Source organism: Podarcis tiliguerta (genome assembly GCF_965153285.1).
Source record: "Podarcis tiliguerta genome assembly, chromosome: 4".
Classification (NCBI taxonomy): domain Eukaryota; kingdom Metazoa; phylum Chordata; class Lepidosauria; order Squamata; family Lacertidae; genus Podarcis; species Podarcis tiliguerta.
The window spans coordinates 53,636,711-53,664,448 of NC_139537.1; the positions used below are offsets into that span (position 1 = coordinate 53,636,711).

The 27,738-nt window shown below is 41.3% G+C and overlaps 2 protein-coding genes and 1 long non-coding RNA gene across 3 annotated transcripts in view; 2 read left to right on the forward strand and 1 right to left on the reverse strand.

Moving 5' to 3' along the window:
• Positions 1 to 1,169: 1,169 nt before the first annotated feature.
• C2CD2 (C2 calcium dependent domain containing 2) lies at positions 1,170 to 27,709 on the reverse strand. The gene is made up of 14 exons (XM_083438865.1): positions 26,715 to 27,709; positions 22,170 to 22,268; positions 18,415 to 18,546; positions 17,673 to 17,777; positions 16,136 to 16,258; positions 15,801 to 15,921; positions 14,263 to 14,371; positions 13,645 to 13,706; positions 13,385 to 13,509; positions 12,748 to 12,919; positions 10,974 to 11,090; positions 10,076 to 10,203; positions 9,548 to 9,863; positions 1,170 to 3,116 (listed from the first exon to the last, which is right to left on the reverse strand). Exons 1-14 carry the CDS (start codon positions 26,988 to 26,990, stop codon positions 2,890 to 2,892), a joined length of 2,112 nt encoding a protein of 703 aa, XP_083294991.1. The 5' UTR covers positions 26,991 to 27,709; the 3' UTR covers positions 1,170 to 2,889.
• Positions 11,086 to 11,983, forward strand: LOC310676750. The gene is made up of 2 exons (XR_014510716.1): positions 11,086 to 11,844; positions 11,875 to 11,983. It is a non-coding gene; the product is annotated as an uncharacterized lncRNA (long non-coding RNA).
• Positions 18,553 to 27,738, forward strand: part of UMODL1 (uromodulin like 1) — an 81,620-nt gene continuing 72,434 nt past the window's right edge. Inside the window, exons 1-2 of the mRNA XM_083438856.1 lie at positions 18,553 to 19,157; positions 21,383 to 21,459. Of these exons, the coding sequence (XP_083294982.1) occupies positions 19,033 to 19,157; positions 21,383 to 21,459 (202 nt within the window). The 5' untranslated portion in view covers positions 18,553 to 19,032. The remainder of the gene's footprint in view (positions 19,158 to 21,382; positions 21,460 to 27,738) is intronic.

The window sequence follows — 27,738 nt, forward strand, 5'->3', positions numbered from 1 at the left end:
GTTAATACATTCCTAGGTCAGTTCCCTTATGAGCATTCATGGACCTTTGTCTACTCATGAGTACAAACCAGAGTGCAAACCAGTATTGAGGTGGGATAATCCAACAAGTGAGATGGTTGTATCCACACTGCCCAGGCTTGCACTCCAGGGAGGTCACTTTGGTGCTGTTAACACATTGATTTGACTTCACCCCATGAGACACACTCCATTGTGTCTCAAAACAGATGCCAGCAACAAGGTTGTATTCACACTGTGTTGTTCCCTCCCCTCAACTCTCAATTAGTACTTCACCTACCTTAAGTTCTGGAAGCCTGATGGTCCCTTGTGGACATGTGGACAGGCACTTGTGTGCACACACCCCTTTTAAGTCTTTTTTGAATCAAGTTTTCCAGTGTATTATTTGCATGATTGCCCACTCTTCACCCCAAGGGCCCAGGTGGATTATGATGGTAACAAATTTAACCCACTGTTTGCATAAATGAGCAGTCAAATAAATATAAGCTACTCCAAGCAGGGTAAGGATTTGGAGTCCCTCACATGGAAGTATGTTGCTTCCTTTCTCCACTTTTGCTTTCATGAGTCTGGAGCTGCAAGGGCAGTTGTTTTTTTAACCATAGCTGTTTTGTGCAAGGGCAGTTCTGCACAAAAGAGCTGTTTAAAAATACAAGTAACTCAGCTTATGTGAGGAGATGGTACATAGGCACAACCCACCCCTGACATACTCAAAGCACCCTCTTAGACCTGCCCCTAAGTGAACAGTCTTTCCCTCTGGAGCACTGGACAGGAATTGGCGAACACACACACACACACACACACACACACCCCAAGTTAGACAGAGTTCTCAAGAGAGCCTCTGAGAGCCAAGTAAACAAGTATGGGAACTTAAAATCTCTGCCTTCTGTGCATTTAATTTGTACGATTCCAGCCAGCTGGCCTTCAACTGCAAAAAGTTGAAACTGCACATGTTAAAAGTGTGTAAGTTGCAAGTTATGTGTACTGCAAAACAGCAACCCCCTCCCTATTAACCAGTGGAAAAAGGCAGGCTGCATCTTTGGGCTGCTAAAAACAAAATGGAGGTGGGGGTGGGATATGTAAAAGGCAGCATGCAGTAATAAAGAAGCCACACAATGCACCTTTGGCATTTTTTTTTTTAAATCCAGCAACAGAGCTTTAAGGTTTTCAAATAGTTTTTAAATGTCTTCAAGTATTTGTAAGTTAAAGCAACAAGTGCTTCTCTTTCTAAAAACAGTTTTACATTTCATTCCACTTATGTGCCATCGTCAAGCTATACAATAAAGCAAAATCATAACTGAATGCATTTGCAATCCATCCTAAATTCATTTACATGGAAGCAAGCCCCATCCATTATGAAATGGGCCTTACCTCCAAGAAAGCGTTAACTAGGATCACATGGAGCTTATACACAAATATTTCATTTTGATAAGTTAATACTCTTAACAGTCAATCTATAATAAGCTTTCATATTAGAAGCTAGCATTTGCCCAACATACTGGAAACTGTTGCTTCACCTCAACAGCCTTCTTTTGCATATTGGCCTTTAGAATGCTGCATCCAAACCATCATTATAACTTATGTAAATCACTAATGCATATATCAGAAACAGTATCCCTTATCCCAATGATCTCTCTTGATTCAGTGGTTATAAGCAGCAGTGGTATTGGTATAGGTTTCGCCTGAATAAAAGTTAACAAGGGTTGATTGTTTACTTCAATCAAGCCACCTGTTCCAAAGTAAGTCCCAATGAAGTCAGAATGATTAAAATAGGCTAACGTTTACAATTTCAGTAAAAAATATATATAATACGAATGTCAGTTTAAAGCTATACACATGTATTCTGTTTCCCTTGCCTACCAGTCAGTAAAGGTTTCCCCAGCCTTGTTGATCTTTTAAACAGCAAACTATTTCAATACTGAAATACATACATCCCTCAATGTGTGTATTTAGTTCCAAAATGGGAATGAGAAAGAAAAAGGACTAAACATACTGTGTTGTCGTTCATTACTTTTGTTATGATGGGGTACATTTGTCTAACAAATGGTGGGCTCCCCGAACTACAGTGCTGCACTGGCAATGCAGATCTCTCAAAGGATAACAGATAAGTTTTAAGTCATTTATCAGCATACCATCTTAAAAATAAAAGTTTTTTCATAGTATATGCACATAATATTAAAATTAAGAGTCATAATAATTGCATAAATTACAAGTTTGTATGGCTACTATCTATCAAAAGCATGTCTAATTTACACAGCTTTAGCAATTATTATTATTCTATCAGGCTACCCCATTCAGCATTTCATTTTTCCTTCCAGTAACATTCTGAGGCTGCAATTCTCTGCACCTGGGATTAAGCGCCTCTGCATACTGCAGGAATCGCTTCTGAGTAATAATATACAAGATTGCATTGCAAATGCATGTATTCTACTTCAGAACATCTGGATCAGGATTTCTTTGCTCTTTCCACTTCTACGGCTCGATACCCTGTTTAAAATTTGTATTGCTACTCTTCATTGCTTTTCCTTTAAAACAGAACCATGATATGCCACTATTAACATACATTCATGCAGACAATTGTCCACTATAGCTCCCTGGTACTGTATTTTAAGCCTGATATCTAAAAAGAAGTGTTTTTGGACTAAGGCCTGCTGATTTCAATGCGCTTACTTCCAAGTAAGTATGGTTAGGACTAAGGCCTTAGTCTTTGCAATGTAAAATAGCCATAGGTCTTCTACCAATACCATGTCCCTGCTTTGCTGCCCAGCCTTTTCCATGGACCACAGCATTAGTGAATCTCAGTAAGCATATAATAGTTTATATTTCTGTAAACAGTTGCTCATGTGCAGGTCATATACATTTGGCATGTACTAGGCTCTATCCATACGGTTCAACTGATGTGCCATTCAGTTTGCTCTTGCTCTTGCTCTTGAAGAGAATTTTCTTGTTCAAAATGCGTGTTAAAGTCCCCCCCTTTTTTCGAGTACCGTCCGATGTGGGTTGCTCTAGGTAGATGAGGTCATTATGTGACTGGCTCATTCCTGGGTCTTTTTGATGGTGCCGTCGGAGGAAAAATAGCTTTGCACTCTTTTTTAATAGCCCACCTGCAATAGGGAAGATGTGAAACATTTTAGTAGGATACAATTTCTGTATTTAGTAGCCTTTATTTGAAATAGTAACACCTGCCCCACTTTCAATCCAATTTCTCTTTTCTTTTTTAGTCATTGACTTTTTTAAAAACAGAAGCAGAAACCATAGTCCTAATTATATATTTTAGTAGATGTGCTAGAATACCCATAGTAGTACTGAGCATTTATATAGCTCTGAGTATTTACGGTAATTTATTTCAATCATCCACAACAACCCTATTAGGTGAATCAGGGGAGGGAGCTAAGGTCAATATGGTGATTGTCCTATTGCCATTTAGTCATAGCTCAGGGTCTTTATGGAATCTGGAGAGCTTGCTCATAGCTCACATTGCTAACACTACATCATTACTGGAAACTACCCCAAATATTGCAGAGACGTCACCTTGCCAACAAAGGTGCAAATAGTTAAAGCTATGGTTTTCCCAGTAGTGATGTATGGAAGTGAGAGATGGACCATAAAGAAGGCTGATTGCCCAAGAATGGATGCTTTTGAATTATGGTGCTGGAGGAGACTCCTGAGAGTCCCATGGACTGCAAGAAGATCAAACCTATCCATTCTGAAGGAAATCAGCCCTGAGTGCTCACTGGAGGGACAGATCATGAAGCTGAGACTCCAATACTTTGGCCACCTCATGAGAAGAGAAGACTCCCTGGAAAAGACCCTGATGTTGGGAAAGATGGAGGGCACAACGAGAAGGGGACAACAGAGGACGAGATGGTTGGATAGTGTTCTCAAAGCTACCAGCATGAGTTTGACCAAACTGCAGGAGGCAGTGGAAGACAGGAGTGCCTGGCATGCTCTGGTCCATGGGGTCAAAAAGAGTCAAACACGACTAAATGACTAAACAACAACAACCCCAAATATTTTGGTAGCGGTTTGTCTGACAATTATGTAAAGTGTAGGAATTCAGCTGTATCACTTTGGGATCATCCCTGAGAATAAGGGCATCAAGCCTTTGATTTTCCATAAAAGTATATATTAGAAGGTGTACACTTATTAGAAAGGCTTATCGAGAAGTATACACATTTAAATCCCTTCATGCCAATGTAATTTTTATACAACTATAGGTAAGTAGAAAAGACAGGGCAGTCAAAGAAAAGCACTCTGTATAGCAAGGAGCCTCAGTTAAGTTGTTTAGAGACAGACAGTGATATCCAACTAAGTCATACTCAAAATCAGACCCACTGAAATAAATGGACTGAAAATAAATTTCATTGATTTTCAATGTATCTTCTCCAAGTACAACTTAGTTGCGTATCACCCATAGGCCTAGTCTTCCTGACATTCAACTTCAAGGTTCAGATAGGAGAATTAAAGTTCTTCACTCTCCTTATGAAATTACAGTAAGAGTTTAGAGTGCTTAGCTTTATGGGGATCATTCCCTTAGTGACAAACTACAATGATAAACATATTAAACCACAAAACAAGACCCACTCTTACTTCAGTGTACAGCTGCTTAGGGCTGGATGGCTATTATAGAGAGAAATGGAACTGATGCTTTATTTACTCTAGTTTATGAAGTCAGCAAAACATTTGATAGCAATTTTACCAACTGCTTTTATAAAAAAAGGTCAGGGTATCTGGCATAAGTGTCCATAGCTACTTTCAAGAAATGAAATTTTCAGGTTTATTTTATTTCTATAATGTATTTAATCCTTCAGGTATAGAAAGTAAGTATAAGATGAGTGTGGAAAAGAAATAAGTGCAATGATATGTTGAAAGTTGCATTATTTTTATTGTATGGGATTGTGCAAAGAGGCTAAGCAGGTATGTAACCAGCACAAAATGAAGCTACGATTCTAAATGAAGGATTATTTTGGCTTAGTGTGTTAATGCTAAATTTTGCAAACAGGTTATTCCACACTGTTAAGTGCCAGGGAGATTTACGGCCCCAGTCTAGCATAGTTTACAACTGCCACCTCAGAGGACAGCTCCCTTCAAAGCAATTGCTTGTTTTGCACATGTTGATTCATGTTAACTGTGTGCAATAATTTTTACCAAAATGCATACTAAAAATGACAAAGAATTAGAGAAGTAAATAAATGGTCAATCCAGTTTCAGACTAGGCAGTGACAACACTAGTTTTTATAAGCCCCCTGATTGGTCAGGCTTCAGAAAATCAGTTTATACTCCTCCTTCCCCCTTTCCCTCCAACTACAATGCAAGTATTGGTGCAGTTTCCCATCCATAGTATTGATCAATAGCACTAAGAACCTGAACATCAGGGACCATTAGCTTTAGAGGTCTTAAAACAAAGCAAATAATTATGCTACCACCTTTAATTTGGGGGAGGTAAAAGGTAAAGGTACCCCTGCCCGTACGGGCCAGTCGTGTCCGACTCTGGGGTTGTGCGCCCATCTCACTTAAGAGGCTGGGGGCCAGCGCTGTCCGAAGACACTTCCGGGTCACGTGGCCAGCGTGACAAGCTGCATCTGGCGAGCCAGCACAGCACACGGAAACGCCGTTTACCTTCCCGCTAGTAAGCAGTCCCTATTTATCTACTTGCACCCAGGGGTGCTTTCGAACTGCTAGGTTGGCAGGCGCTGGGACCGAGCAACAGGAACGCACCCCGCTGCGGGATTTGAACCGCCGACCATATGATCGGCAAGTCCTAGGCGCTGAGGCTTTTACCCACAGCGCCACCCGCTTTGGGGGAACCTGCAGACAAATAAGTCACATGATGTTATAAGCCTCTTTGTTGTATCATATCTAGCAATCTCACTTTATAGATTCCTAGGCAACAACAGGGTTTACTCTGTGCTGCTGGAATTTAAGTTTTCGGCATGACTGGCCAAATATATTTTGCTGTCTCAGGCAAAGGGCAGGTTGATGCACTTGCCTTCCCCTCCACTGCACTTGAGTGTAGATGGCTAATTTAAGGGGCAAAGGGCAAACCACATGGCACACACCCCTCATGTGACACACAACAGCTCAACACCAGCTGCCCACTCTACCCGGTACCAGGTAACTGACTACTCAAACAAATGCTGCAATGCTTAGTGCCAGCATGCAACACAGGAGCCCAGCTATGCATGCACACACACAATGCCTGCTGTTGTCTGTGGCACCCATTTGTGGTATAGAAAGCAGCTACTTCCTTTGCTAAAGTTGTATGATGTCCCATCAAGCCACCTGCAGTTAAAATATCCAGCCAGCTCATTCCAGGCAACAAGAAAGTATAATCTCTTGTAAGGTGGGTTTGTGAGAGGAGCAGCTGCCATGCACTCCCACCATCCACTATTTTAAAAATGTATCTATCCCACTTGTCAGGGTTACAGAGCATGGAGCGCGCAGAGCAGGGTACTTTCTCCTCAGTGCGAACCAATCACAACCAAGCCAAACACATCTGGGACTGGAAAGAAGAGCTTTCATGGCAAAGGGCATAGCATCCAGCAAGCTCAGGAATAAGCACCTCTCCACTCATAAATTAAGTACTGACTACAAATGCATAAAGGGTATATTCCAGGAAGCCAAGTCATGCAAAGAAAGGTTCTGTGAGCACAGTGAGAAAGTGGTCCTATCCAGCAGGAGGAGCCTTCACATCTGTAGTGCAGAATGACTTTTGGGCTTCTTTTGATACTAAAATTTGCAGAGTACAAAATATTCTCTTATCGCAGTAGACGTGAAGGCATACACACACATATGAAAAGAACCACTTCCCTTTCAAAGTACATCTGGGAGGCCAATTCCTTTTTAGTTTTATTTTTTAAAATGGAGGAAATGGCTATTACTATGCACACACACCTCTTTTGTACTCTTGATACAAGAACTAAGTTTGTAACACGTTACAAAGAGCTTGGCTTTGAGAGAAAATGTTCTCTTTCAAAGCACCTCCATGCATGAGCGTTATATTTCCACAGTTAATGAATTCTAGCTCCAAACGGACTAGATTCTGTGCATTGCAGCTCAGAATGACAAGTGCTTTGCAAGTGACTTGAAATGATATGTGACAGTCCTTTTGTCTTCTAATGCAGCTTGCTTCTGCCCCAATCACTTCTGCAGAGAGAGGGTGAGATTTAAAGCACCAAAGGAACATGCAGGCAAAGGGTGCTGAATTCTCTCCCCACTCACTGCCTTCCGTCTGCAACTATTTTTCACAGAAGCTTTTCTTCTGGCTGGGCCTACTTCTGATACCTGAGCCTAGATGGCAGGGAGGAAGGGCTTTAGGGGAAGAGGGCAAAAGCAGCAAGCAGAGGAAAGACAATTTCTCCAGTTGACTTAAGGAAAATTCATTCACACAGACTAACAGGTGTACCAACTAAGCTAGAGATACAACCTATATTAATGGTTATGTCTACAGACACCTTTCGGAGGGGTAATCAGTATAGCCATGAAAGAAACAGGTGAAATGTTCTTGGTTTGGTTTTCTTTTTTAAGTAAAAGGTTATTCAAGTTATATTAAGTGTCTCACAGTAAAGCTACACACTCTCAAAAACATCAAGACAGATAACTTACTGTGTAGGCAATTAATTCTGGTTGGCATAGTGGTCCACTTATGTTTACAAAGAGAATAGGTAAGAAATTTGGAGTCAGAAATATAGGTAAGGAGGTAAATATAATGAAGAGTCAAAATATGCAAGTTCCAAGTTATACTGAGTTTGGTAACAATGGCTGAGAACCTGAAGTTGTGCTTTATATATATGTCTTCCTTATATATATAAAAAATACCCCAATTTTCCATTTTTAAATATCCCTGCTCTTGAACTTCTCAAACTAAGATTAAAAAGAACCACCACCCACACTGTAAGGCTGTCACACTATTGCATTTTTAAAGAGCACCCACTGACACTCAATTTTTTTCTACCAAATTTAGAATTCATATAAGCAGTGCTTTTTCCTGGGGGGACAAAGGGGTATACATACCTCTAAACATTTTGTGAATCTTTGTACTTTTGTCAATTTACTGTATTTCTTTTTCCCAATTTGAACTACAAAATGGTGATACACTTGAGTCAAAATGAGTGTACCCCTAAACAATTTTAAAGAAAAAAAGCACTACATATAAGAAGTCATCCTTTTGCACGTGGCACTCTTAGAGCTGCTTCACATACCAAGTTGTACAAACTCACCACTTTCAATTAAAAGTGCCACAGGACTTGCCTTGGGTTGTCTGTATGCATTGGGGGGAACTGTAGTTAGTTTTGCTGACAGTACAGTGGTACCTTGGGTTACAGATGCTTCAGGTTACAGACTCTGCTAACCCAGAAATAGGAAGGTAAAGGTAAAGGGACCCCTGACCATTAGGTCCAGTCGTGACCGACTCTGGTGTTGTGGCACTCATCTTGCTTTATCGGCCGAAGGAGCCGGAGTACAGCGAACCAGAGCAGCACATGGAAATGCCGTTTACCTTCCCGCCAAAGTGGTACCTATTTATCTACTTGCACTTTGATGTGCTTTTGAAGTGCTAGGTTGGCAGGAGCAGGGACAGAGCAACGGGAGCTCACACCATCGCGGGGATTCGAACCGCCGACCTTCCGATCGGCAAGTCCTAGGCTTTGTGGTTTAACCCACAGTGCCACCCGCGTCCCGCCACCCACAGAAATAGTACCTCGAGTTAAGAACTTTGCTTCAGGATGAGAACAGAAATCGTGCTCTAGCGGCGGGGCGGCAGCGGGAGGCCCCATTAGCTAAAGTGGTACCTCAGGTTAAGAACAGTTTCAGGTTAAGAACAGACCTCCAGAACGAATTAAGTTCTTAACCCGAGGTACCACTGTAGTTTGTATTCATAGATTGAACATAATTTAAAAGAGAGAGAACATATAGCCATCTCTTATGTTACAGGGTGTGCTGCCAGTACACACACACATGATGTACTTACTAATTGTGTAGTGTGCAACAGCTCTTATTAAAGTGCTTGAATACCTTTATTTAGGATATATTAAAGCTGGTTTTTTTTAAGTAAGAAAAATAAAGATGGTATAACATGAATGAATTATTAAAGTACAATGGAAACTAAAGTAATATGTGGACGTTTTACAAGAATTGCTCATTGCAATTCTTGCAATTATAGAAAACTTATAAAAAGTCTAAACACTTTGCTGCCCTGGCCTGCTTTGGAAGGAAGGACAGGATATGTTTCATAAATAAAATGATATAAAACAAGCAATATATATAGAGCTGAGTACATCGTTCTTTAGAAGCCATTTATGTAGATACTTTTTGCCAAAACTACTTTCTCAAGGGTACCACTTTTGAATGAGGCACCCATTTACTAAGGCAGAGAGATGAATAAATGCAGACACATTAACTAGAATAGGGGAAAAGTTGGTGTTCTTAAACAAGTTTATATGTAGAATTAATTATGAAAAGGTCATGAAACTGCTTTAAAAGTGTGCTCATAATTTTATTTTATTAAAAAAAAAAGCTCCAAGAGAAATCCCATTACCTTTGGATTTCTTCACAGTTCCAGGTTCCGAGATGCTTATGGAGCTCCCAGACATCTTATCACAGTCTTGGTCTAGTAGTGCATTGCTCTGCCATTGCTCGCTACTGTCATCTAAAGTCCAGGCATCATGGCTGTTTTCCTGGGGATCTTCATGGGCAGGTATTGTTTGGGATACATACAGTGAGAGTTTTTCATTGGAAGGAGACTGTGCAAGAGACCCTTCTACACTGGAAGACTCATCTTGCTTATAGGAGCCATCCATGGCTGCCGCATAGTCCATCATGAGTGCAGCTTCAGTATCCTGAGATAAATTAGTCTGGAACAGTAAAACAAAAGAAATGCAGAGATAAAACTGGTTGAGAAAAACGTATAGGAACCGAGGAGCTGTTCTAGGCATGTCCAAACCCTTGGGGGATTTTTTTGTTATTCTGCTCTTTTAGCAAGAAAATTATTTAGTTTTATAAGTAAATTCTAGGAGGGGGGAAATTACATAAAGGGTGGGGTTCAGGGGATGCTGATTGATCTTACCTTTGACACCCCTGATATTATGATCGTGCTTTTCTTCCTGGGAGACTTGAGTTTTTGCTTTGCAGATTCACTTAGTTGCCGAATGGCTACCTCAGCCACAGGATCTGTGCCATTCAGCACCAGCAGCTCTGAAAAGAATGTGATTAAGAGAATGACAAGATGCAGGCAACAACTGAAGACACAAAGAATCAAAGCAGGAATCTAGTAGAAAGCCAGTTATGTAAACCAAGCCTTGATTTACCAATATTTTTTCCAGTGCACTCCACTAAAATGCTGGTTTCGACCTATAAAGCCTTAAACAGCTCAGGACTGCAATTCCTCAAGGACTGCCTCTCCCCGTATGAACCAGCCCGAAACCGGCAATCATCATCAGAGGCCCTTCTTCATGTATCCCCTCTGTGAAAGATATGGAGGGCAGCAACACGAGAACAGGCCTTTTCTGTGGTGGCTCCCTGTCTGTGCAATGCTCTCCCCAGGCAGACTCACCTGGCGCCTTTGTTACATTTTTCTAGTGCCAGGCAAAAACATTCCTCTTCTCCCAGGCCTTTGTCTAATTAGCCAATCTATGGCCTTTTAAATGGGGAGGGAGGGTATTGTTTTTGTTTGTTAATATGTTACGTATTTTTGTGTTTTTATATTGTAAACCATCCTGTGATCCTCAGGTGAAGGGTGATATAAATAATAAATAATAATAATTCAGCTCTGACCCTTATGTTTGAGTTGTGTCTATAGAGACAGACCAACTTTCAAACTTAATGCTATTTATTTACATGTTAATATTTTTAAAGGTCTCTGTGAGCCTTTGCACAAGTAATACAAGACATAAGGTTTACATGATGATGCATCAGGTAAGGAGTTGCCTTACAACCCTAGCCCAGTTCTCTTAGCCATAACTTACCTGTATCTGATGATGATAAAGCCTTGCTTACTGAAGAAGTTTTCCGGCAATGGATTGCCTGAACAGACAAATCCTTTTCAATCACCTTCGTTCTAACAGGACTTCGGATTGGTGAATCTAATACACACAGTATCAGTTATTTTCTCATCTGCATATTTCAAAATATATTTCTTAATAAAGGTCTACTAGGCAAGACATGCAAGTTCCATGATTCAATCTACTGGCAACTTAAAAAAAAACAACAAAAACAACAACAAAACCCTTAAAAACAGCTCTGGGGATTTCCAGATTGAGTCTAAACACTAGGAAGTGCTTTTTTAATTCTTCCCCCCCATGACATTTCTCCCTTCCAAAATCCTTTCACCAAAACTGGTAACAGTCTTGCTGGTTAAAACAGGTACATATATTGGAACGGCTCACAGACCAGCACTTTAACCATTCTGGTCTTCATTTTTGGAGTTTCTATATATTTTTCAGCACATTTTAAAAGCTACCTCACTAGGTCATGGATGCAAAAGCAGGGCACGAGTTCAATAGGCACAGAACTGGACATTCTTGACAATTTGTGAAAAGTGCAAGCCAGATTAATTTTATTGTGATTCAAGCCAGTCAGCTAGTGTTAGCACTTTCTCACTGTAAAAAATTCACACTTATTATGAAAGTGAGCCTACATTGCACAGATGCCTTTTATGCTATAGTAAATTTATAATTCATGCATGGTGGATCTCTCCACTTGCAGGCTGAAGGACTGACATGGCAGATTTTAAACAGACGTCTCATAAATTAGTAAAAGTAACAATCCATCTTCTTCATTGCTGCAATAGGATTTTATTACTTCAACATTCAATCATGTGTGTGTGTGTGTGTGTGTGTGTGTGTGTGTGTGTGTGTGTGAATATAGTCTCAGGACTAAAGAAAACAAATGGTTCTAAAGTTGAACACATGCTGCAGACCTTCTCTGTTTTCTTGTCTGTGCTACAATATAGCTAACACACACACACACACACACACACACACACACACGAAGGTATTGCAGATGTCTTTAAGTTTCCAAGTCCCCTGATGGCAGCCTGCCTTTCATCTGGTCACCAATACATTTCTAACTTCTCATTCATTTCCAAGGACTGTTCAAAATGCATCTCTTAGGTATAAAGGTAAGTGCTTGGTCAGTGGTGGAATTTAGGCTCTCAAATTTCAGCTGTGTGACTCCAAAATTTGGTGCTCCCCCTGCTTCTCTCGCTCCATTAGGCAGCATTCATTTAGCGCCCCCTGCACTGCGGCCCCCAGGACAACAGCACCAGTTGTGCCAACTTGGTAATACTTGGTGAAGCTATCCACGCACAAAAATTAAGAAAATAAACCTTATGGAAATTCATATGTTAGCAGCTTCTTGCAACGTTTTTGAAATTTTTACTCCTTGTACCCATCACTTCCTGAAAGGATATGAAAAAAGCTGCAATCTTTTTCCACATTAATTCCTTGTTTTCAACAATATTTCAGTATTTACACATGCTGGCATATGTACTTAAAGTAATTGGCTAGATGATAAAGTGTATGAATTTTTTAACTCATGCAGCTATTTGCAGAACTCAGTACCAGGCTATACTGATACAGGAACCAACCTTGTGTGACATCATCATGTACCAGAGCCACAGATAATTAGATAATTTATTACCTGCCTTTCATACAACTTAAAAATGTACCAAAGAATTGCTTTTTTTTTTTTTTTAAGTCAAGCTTTGGGAGCAATCCAAAGTTTGTTCTATTTTTTCACCTGAATGCAGAATAGATGGTCTCCCTTCTATTAAAGGCTTGGCTTTCACAGCAGTAACAGTAGTGATCACAGTCCCACAGGGCATCACAGTTCGATCTTTCTCTACTTTTGCAACAGGAATCTTGGGGGGAACTTGCAAAGTTCTGGACTCTGAAGGTTCTATGTATAAGAACTAAAGAAGAAAAATAGTTAGGATTTTAAAATTCAATTAAGGACAGTTCAGTAGGGATAAATTGGTGATAAAATTTGGATAGGCCGCATGTAAGGGGAAAACCTGCAATGTATGACCATAGTCCCACTGACTTTTGGAAATCATGTACATAAAAAGAGTAATTTTTGCATTATCGTTAGCTATTTTGCATGGTATACATGTCTACCATTTACTAAAAGAATTTATAAACTGTGTTGGACTAGAGAACCCCTGTGGTCCCTTCCAACTCAATAATTCTATGATCCTATGAAATGTTTCCAAAGCACCAAATTATGCAAATTGAGTATACACCTGAGTCATATTTCAGGGAAAGCCATTCGTTTTCAATAGCTGCCTGAAAGCAAGGAGTTGGGAGCTGATTAAAACTGGTTGGATCAGGAGGAAAAAACTAGTTCGAGAAGCCAGCTTATAAACTTAAAATTCTACCTCTGCAGTAACGGATCCTACAGTAGAGCTACTACTGCCAAGCTGACTGTTCAGTGCAAAACCTTTGTGTCCAGAAGGCTGTCTCCTGAACAAGTCCAAAGGTACAGCAGCAGCTGAGAAACCACCTGCATTGAAAAGAAAGAAATGCATTGAAATCTATCTGTACATGAATCCACTAGTTCAGCATCAGCATCCTATTAGATTGTTGTTGCAGAAATAAAAGATTAGACACACAAAAAGAATTTATCTGCAATACTTACTATCCAGTCCCCCTTTTTCTACAATCTTTACTTGCAGTTCTTTTGATTTGGCATTTAATTCACTGTGAACAGGAAAAAAAAGCATTTTAGAACTGTCATATAGTTACATATTTTGCAATATAGATTACTGACTACAGCCTATCCACAGCCTGGAAAGTTTCACAAGGTGGATTCCTGTCTGCCAAAATAACTGCTAAAAGGTATAAGAACCTTGCAAGAAAAATAAAAAACTTACCTCTCCACACACCTCACTTATTGCAGTATATCAAATTTACCAAAAAGTTAAAAAAAGAACTTATTTGGTAAGACCACTGTACTGTCTTCAGCAATACTGAAAATGTATTAAGCTGCTAACAATTAATAAAATACAACCTCTCTCATTTAATCGCTCTTCACTGGACACCCAAGAGCCACCCATGTTTGTTTAAAACAAACAGCAACTAAGACTTCCCCCGCCCTGTCCCCAAGCATTGGCACTAGAATATTTAGGAAATATGATAACTTATGAATGCTTAGCAGATAGGATTTTCCCCTGCCCCATAGTGACATCTGGAGGATAATAGAAGGTGTAACATTTCCCACTGTGCTTATTATAGTGTTATTAAAATCAGAACTTACAAGATGAATTCATCTTTCCAAGCGAAGTCCATGGGACTATTGGCTGCAGAGGTTGAAAACTTCTGCAAAGGGTCATTGAGCTGGATTATACATACTGGGCTAATGCCACCTGCAATGAAGGTAAAGAATTGCTTAAGGTACCTCTTTATGCTTTTCACATTTGAGTGAACTACTGGCAGGAGACCTCATCCAAGAAACCCTTTGGGAGTTGTGTGAGAGGTATAACCTGTACCAACATGGCTAGCAGTGCAAGGTCTGTTATCTACATGACAACAAAGCAGAAGCAAAGTTACAAGAATGAAGTTAGGAACTCGGGAAGGTTCCTGCGAGCAGAAGCTTAATCATTCCATCTTTGGGCAGGGGAATGTTCTGTGTGCACAGTGGCAAATACAGATTATTTTCAAAACAAAAGCCTCCATTTCCCTTTTGATTCAAGCCCTTAGTAGCCAGAAATGCAATTCTAGATGTATGCTAAAAAAAACTGTTTTAATGTTTGAAAGCTGCTCAGGAGACTCAAAGATCCTATTAGCCATTCATCTAGGGTTTCTTTAGGAAAAATACAACCAAACCATGATTCAAATCACAACAAAAGCAAGACTGTCAAAGACTACACTGCTCCAAGATCAATTATCATGCAAATTCGGCCAAGATTTGGAAAATAGGGGTAACAATCAGTTAAAAACAGTATGCAAAGGCAAGGTGAAGATCTCTACCCTTAACTCTGGCCTGTCCTGAAGTTAGGGAAACAAGCAAGCATGGACTTGTAGAACCTTACAAAACCTGATGGGCAAGTTTTTAATTCAGCTTCTCGTAAACATGCTGCACAGTTCACAGCACACATGATGTAATGCCACCTATACCTTTTGGCTGTTCTGATGTTTTGAGTTGTGTAAGGCACTTCTAGTTAATACAACAGAAGAAAGTGTTTCAGTTATTAAAATACTGTCATCAGTGAAGAAATATATGAGCAATGTAAGGTATGAAAAAGGATGGCTGGAGAGAAATATTTTTCTGTACTGAAGTTAAAAATAATATTTTTAAGAAGTATTATAGAAGGCCCATATCACAGAGATCAATGAAGAGTTCACTCTACATAAAAGAGAAAGTTCACATCTCTCTGGGGTGCTTCCCAGTGGGGTATAGGCCACCCAGTGTTCAGAGTGCAAGACAAGTTCTTTCCTAACCTCAGAAGCAACTCTGGGAATTTTATTTTGGCAAGAGTGTTGAGAAATGTCTCCTAAGGGCCTGGAGTCCACACATGGAACTGCAACTCAAAAGAAAAGAAAGCAATTTGTTTGAGGTGTTAGCTTGCCATACGATGTGCCTCCTTGTGAGAGTTCTCCACCCTACATACAAAATCCTGAAGCTTCAGAGAGGAAAAAGAATAAACCAAATCTCAACCAGTCATGTATCCCTGAGGCAAAGCCCAAGCCTTTCTCTGCAATTATGGGATATAATTTGTGACCACTGCTTGTTATTTTTGCAGAATTAAGAGATTATAATATGGGGACAAAGGGAAGTAAAACCAAGTTATTTACCCGCAATGCTTTGGTTGGTCAGTGTAGCTTTGATGTTTTTCATCAGCAGTTTTAGTTCATGAGCCCTTGGAGGTTTAGGAGGACTGGTGCCCTGAGGCACAACACCTGTTTTTTGTACATTCTATTAAAAGGAAGCAAAACAAATAGGATTGTTTTAGATAAACTCCAAGCAATTTATGTCCACATCAATTAACTTCCAACAGTCATACATATGTGTGAACTGGACAAATAGATTTAGCCAAAGCCCTGAGTCATAACTTACCACAGCACTAATGAAGATGGAGGCACAGCAGTGACAAATAAAAACAGACTTTAAAATAAAAATAGATAAATACCTGCAATGCCTTTACATCTGTAGGTTTTGTACTCAGAATCACAGAGGGAGATGCTGAATTTATGAGATACCGCAGCAGACCTTTAAGTGTTTCTGATACTGCACATGCCCCAGCTGTCTGGTCCTAAAAAGGAAGAATACATTGATACATTGCACTGCTTGTAAAATTCAGAAGCTTGGTTCACTTTCGAAAGACACCACAGCTATATTGTTCTACATGCACTGTACTGAACAAAAACAGATTTTTGCTCCACTTCTCTGGGCTTAAGTTGCATCAGGAAAATGGAAATATGTGTAGACATAAGCCCCTTTCCTATGCTCTTACTTACAGCAAAGAGAAATAGTCAAAGCAGTTTGTAAAGCCATGATGCACTCAATTAGAGCAACTTTGTCAAAAGCCAAGTCTAAAACAGCCAAGATCCAAGCAAGAGATCACACTGATTGGCTTACTTCCTGGCATGGCCCCACAAGTCATTAATAAAATTGCTGATCCACACTGCTCACCAAGAAGGGTCTGCGGTCATAATGCTGCATTATGACTATTTAAGGAGAAGGCATCATTTACTCTGAACAACCTTGACAATCCTCTGCATTATTTTAAAAAAGCAATTCCTTTGTGCAGATGCCGATCCATGTGCAACATTTAGCTGTGGATAATGACTAAGACAACAGAATATCACCTTTAGCTAAGACCAGGGTAAGATACAGGTCATGTATGCATGTTGTCAACACCCTTTGAACACACACTGTTCTTCAATACTTCAGTCATGTACACCCCTCTGCTAACCTCCTTATTCTTACCCCTAAAAGTTGCACTGTAACAACTTAAATACCAGTATTTGCTTTAGTGCCCCTTTTCTAGTTCTGAATATTCAGCGGGAGACACAGCAGCTAAATCCAATCCTGCCTCCTATCTGATATTTTAGTAGCATGACCCCCATAAATGCTGCCACTCAGGTGGGGTCTCTCAACCTTGACTTTTAGAAGAGACAGCTTTTAAAAACCCCTTGTAGGATGAGAAGGCCATCCATAACATCCCCCCAGTACACAATTTTGGGCAAACAGTGGTCCTTTTTGTTGCATCACAAAGTGCTTTTAAGTCTTCCAGGCTTGGTGTGTGGGGCAGGAAACTAATCCTCAAAGGGGGTGGGGAATGTAAAAGAAGTCTCGTTGGGTGTGTGGAGTTAATCACTGTTCTCTGTGAGGCAAATATTAAAATATCTGTAGACTATTATTAAAGGTGAGCATTGGAAGCAGTAGCTTATAATTACTCATGCAAAACTGACACCTAAACATTTAATTTGAATCATTTCAAAGAGCCATGCTTCCAAGCCGATATGCCATGGATTGCAGCTATACATCCTCTCCTAAGTAAGCTGCCTTGGAAGCAAGTCTTTCTAGGTGTCAGATCAAGGTATTAGTGATTATTTAAAAAGTTAGAATCAAATTTGCATAAGCTGCTGCAAACATAATCATTAATTTAACATGTAGTTTTGATGGAAATCGTGCTAGACACAAGCAAACGCTAACAGACTTACCTCCTGTACTTTAGTAGGCTTAATTTCAGTGTTTGTTTCTGAGGTCCAGATGAAAGACCACTTGACCTGAATGTCTTCCTCTTTGGATTTCATTGAAAGTTTCAGCTGTAAATACAATATCATTACCATTTTAGTTTTGCCCATTAACAGATCTTGTACCCTAATTATACTAGTTCTTCCAGCAATTCACAATGGTTGCAATTCATCAAGCAAGTACTGGGAATTTCCCATTGTCAGAATCTGAATATTTTGTGCTTGTAGATTTTTTTTTGCCTTCCATAGCCACAAAGGGAGCCCAGTCACCCACACAATTCATTGATAACCATAAACAATCAGATCAATTTAACCTGCCATCATTTATAATTCACACTTGCTAAAAGCTGAGCCATAGCAGTCACTAACTGCATATTAAGGACACAACATTTCATAATGTCTCCATATCTGTTTATATTTAGAATCCTGGTTCTGAGGGTTCAGTCAAACTGCAGCTATTAAGTTCAGATGTACTGGCAAACTATGGTTTGATTCAATAAGAAAGTAATGACTTAAGCTTTGCATGCAAGGGGGGGAGGGAGGAATGGTTGAGCCTACACATCTAAACCATGGTTAGCAGAATTCTTCAAATGCAGTCAATATTAAACCTGAGGAGGACTTTTCAAAAGTTCCACTTACTAGACTATCTGGGCTAACCTAATAATAGAAATAAATAAAACTATAGGTAAAATTTAGCAAAACAAATTACCTGCAAATGAAGTGGAGACAGTTTTACATTGTAAGACTGACATTCCGAAGTAACAGATGAAGAAACAGAAGAAGGATTGGGCATACTGACAATAAAATGAAAGGCATTTCCAATTACATTACAAGAGACCACCTGGAATAAAAGTAAAACTTGGCTTTAGAGACTGCATACACACATTTATATAGGACACTATTATGTGCATTTATGTAATTGACTGTCACTCATTGACAGTAGAGTTCAAGCTTTCATTGTGGCAACACATGTAGTCTAAAATTAAAGGAGGCCTCTCCCCCACCTCCTCAGGTGAATACAACTGGCATATAATACTGTCCATTGCATCAAAAAGTCTAATTTTAGAACCAAAATTATATTCTTCTAAAGACAGAAATAGAACAAAGAAGTGAGGACCTGCAACTCAAAATGGTGCATTATATGCCCAGCTGCTGACAAGAGCATTCAATGTTCCAGCAAGTATTTGGGATTTGTAGGGGAGCGGAGAGAGAGAACTAGAGTTTTTTTCCCCCTTTCCCACATTCCTGACACCTTTCCCTCCTACGTTGCTATGTAGAGCTAGCCCTGAGTCCAATCACTCCACCCTGCCTTGCACTGTATTGGAGAATGAGGAAGTTTCTAGGGAAAGGGAAGAGGTGGGCGTTTTTTCTTCCCTCCCTCCTGAAACTGCCCTGGATTGCTCAGGGAGTTTCCCCCACAACCAGGATACAAGCTGTTTGGGGCTTCAGCAGGTCAGTTCCTACTCTCTCCCCACCCATTTCATTTTCCTTTCCTCCAAAACTGACACACTCAACTTTCTATGGAATTTTGAATGTATGTGTTTGTGGGGGGGAGACAAGGGGTGTCAAATGAAATAACCAGAAAATGAATTTTAACAGGAAGATATATTAAGTTAGGGAACTAGCTCAGTTATTTTCTGCAACATGCTCTTAACAGACCAGTTGCTCTGCTTCATTGGGGGGGGGGGGGCTTTACACAGGCAGAAGCAGAACCTCCTCACTTTTTTCTCCACCATGCCATTTAACTGAAATCAATATTTTTAAAATTTGTAAATCATGCCCTTACTGTTTGTGGCTCTAAGTTTAGTTATTAATACAACCAGCCTCTAATGCAAATTCATGTGCCTGACAGATTTTCAACATCCTATTAGAATACACAAATATATTATTTAACTTGCTTGCTTTTCAGCCAGAGAGAGATTTGTGAAGGTTAGCTCAGGATGGTCAGACAAAATTAAGAAGACGCTTTCTTATTACCATTATTAGTCTGGCTTCTGCTGAAGACCAGACCAATGAACCACCACTATTCGCCTCTAGGCTTACCTGCAAGAGTACAACATTTTCTCCCCTCCCCAGATTCCTTTCCCACAACCTTTGCAAATAATAATGGCGAAGGCTATTAGAAGCACATATTTCTCTTTCTCAAGCTATTCTCTTTCCCAAGAACAGGTTTGCCTTGCAATTGCTATTAACTATTTCTTGTCTGCTAACTTTCAAAAGCAGAGTAGCATAACCCTAGTCATTAATCCTGTCATTAAGAGATCTGTGCAAATTTTACATAGCTAACATGGAAAAGGTTGTTTATTTACCAGCATGATGCACAATTTAGCCAAACTTTTTGTGAGAAACATCACAAGTAGCAAATTGGGGAAGACTGTATTGATAGAAGAGTGTCTATGCATGGACACAAAAGCTCATACCAATAACAAACTTAGTTGGTCTCTAAGGTGCTGCTGGAAGGAATTAAAAAAAAAAAATCAACTATGGCAGACCAACAAAGCTACCTACCAGTAACCAGAACGGTATTGATAGTTAGTGAAAACTATAAACACATACTTCTGGGCATAGTGATATTGTTACATTACTAGTCCTTATAATCGTTGTATTTTGCTACAAAAAAGAAAAGACTGCAAATATCCAACTCTCCACTCAACAGCCAACTCATACAATACTCTCAGGACAGACACCATAACAGCAAGCAGGGAGCCCCTTACTGTGATTCCACTGGCGTTATTTATCAGCTTAAAGAAGTCTTTTAGGCTCAGTAGGTCTTATTCCCAGGTAAGCATACACGGGATTTATGCCTTAAATTGTCACTATGGTTCCTAAAGCTGCAACACTTACAATTTTCCCCAGCAGTGATGTTTTCAGATGGCAAATTAAGTGGTCTATACTCTTTTAGGGTCTAGAGTAGAATCTACTGAAAGGAACTCAGGGAGAGGACTCAATATATATGTATCAAACAGCATAACCATAGCACTCTCTAAAGTACTCATTGGGCATTTGACAAGTGTGTTTATGTTAACAGGCAGTGGTGAGACAGTGACAGGGGGCAATTGTTCACTCCTGTTGAGGAAAGAGTTAGCTAGCAAAATGCCTGAAGACAGCTCTAGTGATCTTTCTTCCTTGTGCTGATCAGGCCCACATCTCCTTAATTTCACTAGTGCTAGGTAGCTATTCATCAGCAGTAAAGTATTCCAACAAAGAAATCGGTTAACAAGGCACAGCGTGTATGAATAGTTATGCTACTTCAGGCTGTTACTGAAGAAGTCTTCACATTGCATTTGTCAATATAAGCTAATCCTGGCCATAGCAAGAAAATTATAAGAGAGGATTATTGCTACTGTATGATTTTCTGTTATCAATATTCACAGGCATGTGACTGAGAGGTCACACCCACTGCTAGAGAAAAGCATGTATTTAACAATGAAGTGAAAGTCTGGAGAGTGCCACTCCCACAGTTCACAACAGTTGGAAATTACAGACAATATTATGTGAACTTTGTTCAGGGTGTGCCTTAAGCTAAGAACAGCAGGAACAGAGAGATAAAAGTGTAACTCCATCCAGAAAGGCCAGCCTACAAGATGAAGGCATACCTCAGACTAGGCTTGTTTACAGGGGATTAAATTGAACCCTTGATCCTACTCCTGTTTTGATATTATTACCTTTGCTCACAGGAGTACTTCTGCAACTTACTCAAAGATTTTGAAGCCAGAAGGACTTGTGCTCGTGTTTGCTTCTCATGGAGACACTGGTATGTCAATTCCTAGCATACTTGTGCCTGATTTGCAAATAATTTTCTTCACTGGAGTGATTTCAGATACACTCCAGTGAGAACAGCCTTGCAAAAAAGCAGTCCTAAAATTTTTTGTAGTAGTACCAGTTAAATTAAACACTATGTAGTTTGCCAACCACATCAGGAGCCTGACAACCAAGTCAGTTGGCATATTAATAACAAAGACAGAGTTCTTAAAATGTAATGTTTTTATTATTTCAGATTCTAACTAGGGCTTTCTGTGTATTCACAGGGCTTCTATTCCAACATCAGATGCTAAAACACTATGCATATGCTTCTTAGAAAAGCAAAATGCAGCCCTTACAATTATATATCCATTCCTGGTCTTTATATTTGTATAGCTTATATTTTATGGAATGCAGTTTCTAAGAGGGCAAGTTATTAACCAGTTGCATAGGGGCATACTGCATTTTTAGCACAGACCACTTTATTTGTGTATATTAATGATCATAAAAGAAAAAGGCAATCAGAGACAGACAGACAAAGATAGGGTGTGCAGTCCAATAAAGAAAGTAACAAATTGTTACACTGACTGATATGTATCATTTTAAGATTGTCCTTGACCCACATCTAGAGTTCAGAAATTCAAATGCATACATTTTGGTGGGGATGGGAAAACGAGACAAGAGACCCACAAAGTAAGGAACTATCAGGTCAAGCAAGCTCACCTTTTCATCAGCAGACTTTACCACACTTACAACACGTTGTACCACAAGCTCTAGAGTCTGAGGAGCTGCATGTTCTTCAAATGTAAACAAGCGGGAGTCCTGGGGGAGAAAAGTAACATTTATTTGAAATAGTTTCCATAGCCCAAGGCAGAAATGCTTCTGAGTTCCAGTTGCTGGAAACCACAGGAAGGAAGAATGCTCTTGAGCTCAAGTCCTCCTTGAGAGTTTCCCACAGTCATCTGGATGAACATGGTGAGAACAGGATGCTAGACTAGATGGGCCATTGGCCTGATCCAGCAGGATCTGACGTTCTCAGTTCCCTGTTTGGCATGGGTTTCAGACTATGTGTTATTATTGAAGTTCACAGATTCCAAAGAACCCCAAGCAGCTGGGTGTTCAGCCAAATTCCAAGTCCTAGGACTAAATTTAGGAAGAAATATTTGACAATTAAGCATGCAAATATGCTTGCCATAACAGCTCCTTGATTTCATCTGAATTAGGTGCCTGAGAAGCTCAACTGCTTATACTGTATTAGAAGAGCCAAAAAGCAACTTATATTTATCTTGCTTAGTAATGTGTGCCATAAATCATGTGGATACAAGATCGTCACCTAATTGTGTCACCTAATTATTACTTCAGTATAAACAGAAACCAAGTAATGGCTACTTAATACTGTGGTGGACATAAGTTTAGTATTGAGAACTAACCCCTGTTAGCAGTCCATGTCCACCCCATACTGACAATACTAAACAGAGTAATTTTACCAACAAGTTACTTAGCATTATACAGCACTTTAGAGTGTTCAAAGGATTCACATTAACTCTCCCAGTCTTCCTAATGACTCTTTAGGGTAAAAGTAAAGGTAAAGGTACCCCTGCCCGTACGGGCCAGTCTTGCCAGACTCTAGGGTTGTGCGCTCATCTCACTCTAGAGGCCGGGAGCCAGCGCTGTCCGCAGACACTTCCGGGTCACGTGGCCAGCGTGACAAGCTGCATCTGGCGAGCCAGCACAGCACACAGAACGCTGTTTACCTTCCCGCTGGTAAGTGGTCCCTATTTATCTACTTGCACCCGAAGGTGCTTTCGAACTGCTAGGTTGGCAGGCGCTGGGACTGAACGACAGGAGCGCACCCCGCGACGGGGATTCGAACCGCCGACCTTTCGATCTGCAAGTCCTAGGCACTGAGGCTTTAACCCACAGCGCCACCTGCGTCCCTACTCTTTAGGGTAGGCCAGTATTATTTGTATAATTGCAAATTAGGGGCTAAGGCCAACAGATTCTAGTTCGCCCAAGGCAATCTTGTAGGATGTTGCATCTCATTGAGGACACTCTTAGGGTTGTGTCTGTGTATGATTAGGGTTTGCTCAAATATTATTGTGGGGTACAGCCTCCAATTCCTTATTCATTTCTACAAATATTATCAAGAATGCTAGGCATGCAACAATAATTGCCAGTAGTTTACACAAAACTGCAGTGAACAAGATACAGTGCTTGGGTTGTCTCATACAAGGCAATCTCCTGGAAATGCAATTGCATGATTTGGGGTGGCCCAAGTATGAAATTGGGGTGAATAGCCCCAGTTCCTTATTTGTGTTTTCTGAGGTTCAAGTACTATGCAAAACACAATGTGTTTTTTGTTCTGTTAGAGAGTCATATACACAAATATTATTAAACTGACATTACCAGCTGTAGCTGGTGTGTGTGTGTGTGTGTGTGTGTGTGGTAAACTACATGCTCATACTTTCAGTTCACTATAATATACATGAAAGCTTGAGTCATGGGGTAAGGAGAATGTGTGCATGAATTCAACTGTGCTTAGCTTATTTTTGGTTGCTATTTTGTTACTGTTGTTATTATTGTTTTATAGATTATGAAGGCTGAAGTACTTTTTGGATCCTATAATATGATTTTTGTTGTGTTGTAATTGTGATGTTTAGCTTTTTTTAGTAGTTTTGTTAATAGTGTTTTATAGATCGCAATTGTTTGATTGATCATTTATAATTGTTTTGCTGGTGATTCATGCTGTATTTGTGATGTTCTATTATTGAATTGTTATTTATAAGCAGTTTTGGGATTCATTTGAATGAAAAGTGGCATAGAAATATAATTGATCAATCATTGGCAGGGGAAAGGAATACAACTCCTGTTGAACACAAGTAAACTTTAAGCAGTGCTGAAAGCTCTACTGCAGATGTTCTCAAACTATGGCCAATGGAAAGGTTGCTGAACAGCTGAGACTTTCTGTTCTCGGTCCTGCACTCAAGCTACTGCTGCTCCACTGGCTTATGACAATTCACAAGATTTTAAAATGTGCAATAAATAAAGAAATAAATAACTGATTTGTAGCAAGGACTCTATGAAAGCAGAGACACTGTATGCACTTTTGTGACCCCCCCCCCCAAAAAAATCTTTAATAAAAACATTTTTTTAAAAAAGAGTCATGGTCACTTAAGACTGGGTACATTTACCTTTCTCTTTTGTACTTTCAATCATGTATGATGTGATTTTAACGACCTGTTCACATTTGTCAAGTAACAAATAAGTAAAATAAATAAAAGCTAGCACACCCCTTCGTGGAAAGATGGAGAATTTAGTAGTCATCTGCATTGCTAAAAATTTAGGATTTCAAGCCTGTGTGTGTGTGTGTGTGTGTGTGTGTAATCTCTTGAACTTGCAACATTAGCAATGGAGTCACATTTAACTACAAACTGCTTATTATATGTTGCGTATGCTCACTTGTTACATTAACATTCTTCTCGAGTCTCTGATGAAGCAGAAGAAGCAAATCAGAGTTTCACTGGCTTCCTGATGACAGCATTGTTTTGAGTTGGACGGCTCAGTGAGAGAGTAAAAACACATTGCACTGCCAGGCAGTGAACTCATCAAAAGAAAAAGGATGCAGTTGCTTTCTTGGAAAGGATGTACGGATGCAAGGCATTGTTACTTTCCTATCAGCTTTCCTACAGTGTGCTTGCTTCCTAGCCTTTGACCCCCTCACAATTTACAGTTCAATTTGCAGGGGGTTTTTTTGTTTTTGATTTAAAGTTATTAAGATCTAATGGAACACAGACAAGCAACGTGCTAGGTCAGGTATCATTAACCTTTCCTGACCCAGGACCCAGTTTTAAACCAAACATACATTTGGGGACACATTTCTTAACCTTTTACCATACATATAATTGCAGGGTGCTAGTCAGAGGCATGCCTAAGGGTCGGTGAAACCGGCCTTCATCGGGGTTGCAGGCCTGGGGGGCACTTGAGCAAAAATCACCTACCAGGCTACGGAGCGTATATATGTGTGTGGCGAAGCACTGAAATTTAGGATAAGGTTCCCATCCTTCACACAAAGGGGTGCAGTAAAGTGATTTTTCAGGGGCGGGCACCAATAAGGGACCCTAGGTATGCCTCTGGTGGTAGTGCTCCTTTTGCAACCCACCTTGGCTCAGGCCATGATCCACAAGCGGGTCGTGACCTACCAGTTGCAGACCAATGGGCTAGATGACTATGCACGGCACAACTGCTTTGATTTATATTTTATATAAATTTCATGAAACAAAAATGTAATAGCAATAATAATAAAAAAAGAGCTCCTGGGGGGCCGCTGCCTCCCTAAATCACGTACGGTAAGTAAATAAAATAATACTTAACTGACCAATTTCATCACAGATAACTCAGTTCTGTCTCCCCTAACAAAAAGCCTGTCCTCTCCTTAAAATAAATCTTGTCTATGCCCATAGGTAGGAGAAAAGGATTGCTGAATGAATGAACTCTTGGGATGGGAGTTTTAAGGGATAAAGTCACAAACAATAGTGAAGGAATTGCTCCATTTCCCAGAAATTCAAGAAAACCCAGAGAGTTTATACATAACCTACTTGCAAATAGTTGTTTGGTAGCAAGGAGGAAAAGATCCCTTTTTTTCCAGATTTTAGATTTCAGGTTAAACAAAATTACACTGATCACTCCACACAAAGTCTCCCTGATTTTAAGGAACTGTACAGCCCCAATTCATTTATGTTTGGCCGCTTATCAACCACACTCTGTTGACATCAAATCCACTCCCTAAGCAAAGCTGAAAGGTCCTGCCCGTGTGTAGTCAACGAAAATCGCCTGCTCTTGGTGCAACCAGTGCAACCCACAACACAAGAATCGAGCAGCTTTTACGGTGCGATTCTCATGGCACCGTGACTCGAGTGCAAGTTTTCTGGTTCCCCCCAGTAAACATTATTTGTCGTTGCTCAATTCCAGACTGCAGAGCGCCTTAGCGTATCCCCTGTAATCTGTTTGCAGCAAAAACAGCACGCAGTTTTGTTGTGGCACCTCCAAGACTAACTAAAGTATGACGATGGCGGAAGCTTCGCTGGACCACGGTGCGCTTCCTCAGGTGCACGAAGTCCTTTTCTCCCGAGTTGCGGGTCTACAGGACACAGTTTGGCGAGGCAAGATCGCGACCAGCGAGGTGAGAAGGAATGGCAGGGAATGGGATGGCGAGCCCAGCTCCCTCCGGAGCCGGAATCACGCAGAGCTCGCCTCAATTCTTTGTCTTACCTCCCTTGCTTTGGCTTCCCGGTTGAGCGCCGCTATCCAGGCTTTCTGCCACTGGCTCCTCCAGCTGCTCAGAGACAGCAGCCAGGCGAAGAGGGGACCCTCGTCCTGGGGCAGAAGTTGCTCCGGCGCCGGCGAGGGCTGCCTCCGGGCGCCTTGCCGCAGCGCGCCCAGGCCCCACTGCACCAGGTAGACGGCGAGCACGGTCAAGGCGGCCGCGAACAAGGAGAGCAGCGAGAGGCGCTGCAGCTCGCCCAGCCAGTAAGCCAGCCAAGACATGACTGACCATAATGAGGGGAGCGGCGGGGGAAGCCTCCTCACATGGCAGCAGGGTCCCTCCCCGCCTCCCCGCGCGCCTCAAGGCATCGGGCTCCGCCGCCGACCCACGAGGAGCAAGAAGAAGAATCCCTCTCCGGAGGGGCGAGAGCGAGCAGCCCCGGCGACGGAAGGGCTCGCGAAGGACATTCGCCTCCCTCAGCGAGAGAGAAGTCGCCCGAGCCAGGAGGCAGCAGCGAGCGGGACGCCAGGAGGAGGAGGAGGAGGAGCCCGCGTCACAGGGCAGGACCTGCCCGGCCGAGCCTTCCAGCAGCGCCACACGCGCGCAGCTACCGCAGCCGCCGGCCGGGAAGAGGACGAGGAGAAGCCTTCCGAAGCGCCGCCAACAAAGCGCGCTCCTCGGCCCCGGGAAGCGGAGGAGCCAGCAGCCGCATCCTGCCCTCGCTCTGCTCCTCTCCGGGCAGCCCTGCGGGACGTGCGCGGCTCCTCAGGGCCCGGCAGCTCTCCCGCCTCCGGGCGCTGGGGGAATTGTCGTCCGGCTCTCAGCTAAGCTGCCCCGCCGCCTGCGAGGGAGGAAATCCCCTCCCCTCTCACGCGGACCGGGCAGCAGCAGCAGCAGCAGCGGCTCCTTATCCCTCGGCGGCCCTTCCCAGCCGGCACCTCACAGCCCTTAAAGGCGCAGCAGCGGGCTGCAGTCGCACCCACCTTTGCTCCCGCCAAGCCTGCGGAAGTGGCCGTCCAGCGGCCTGGA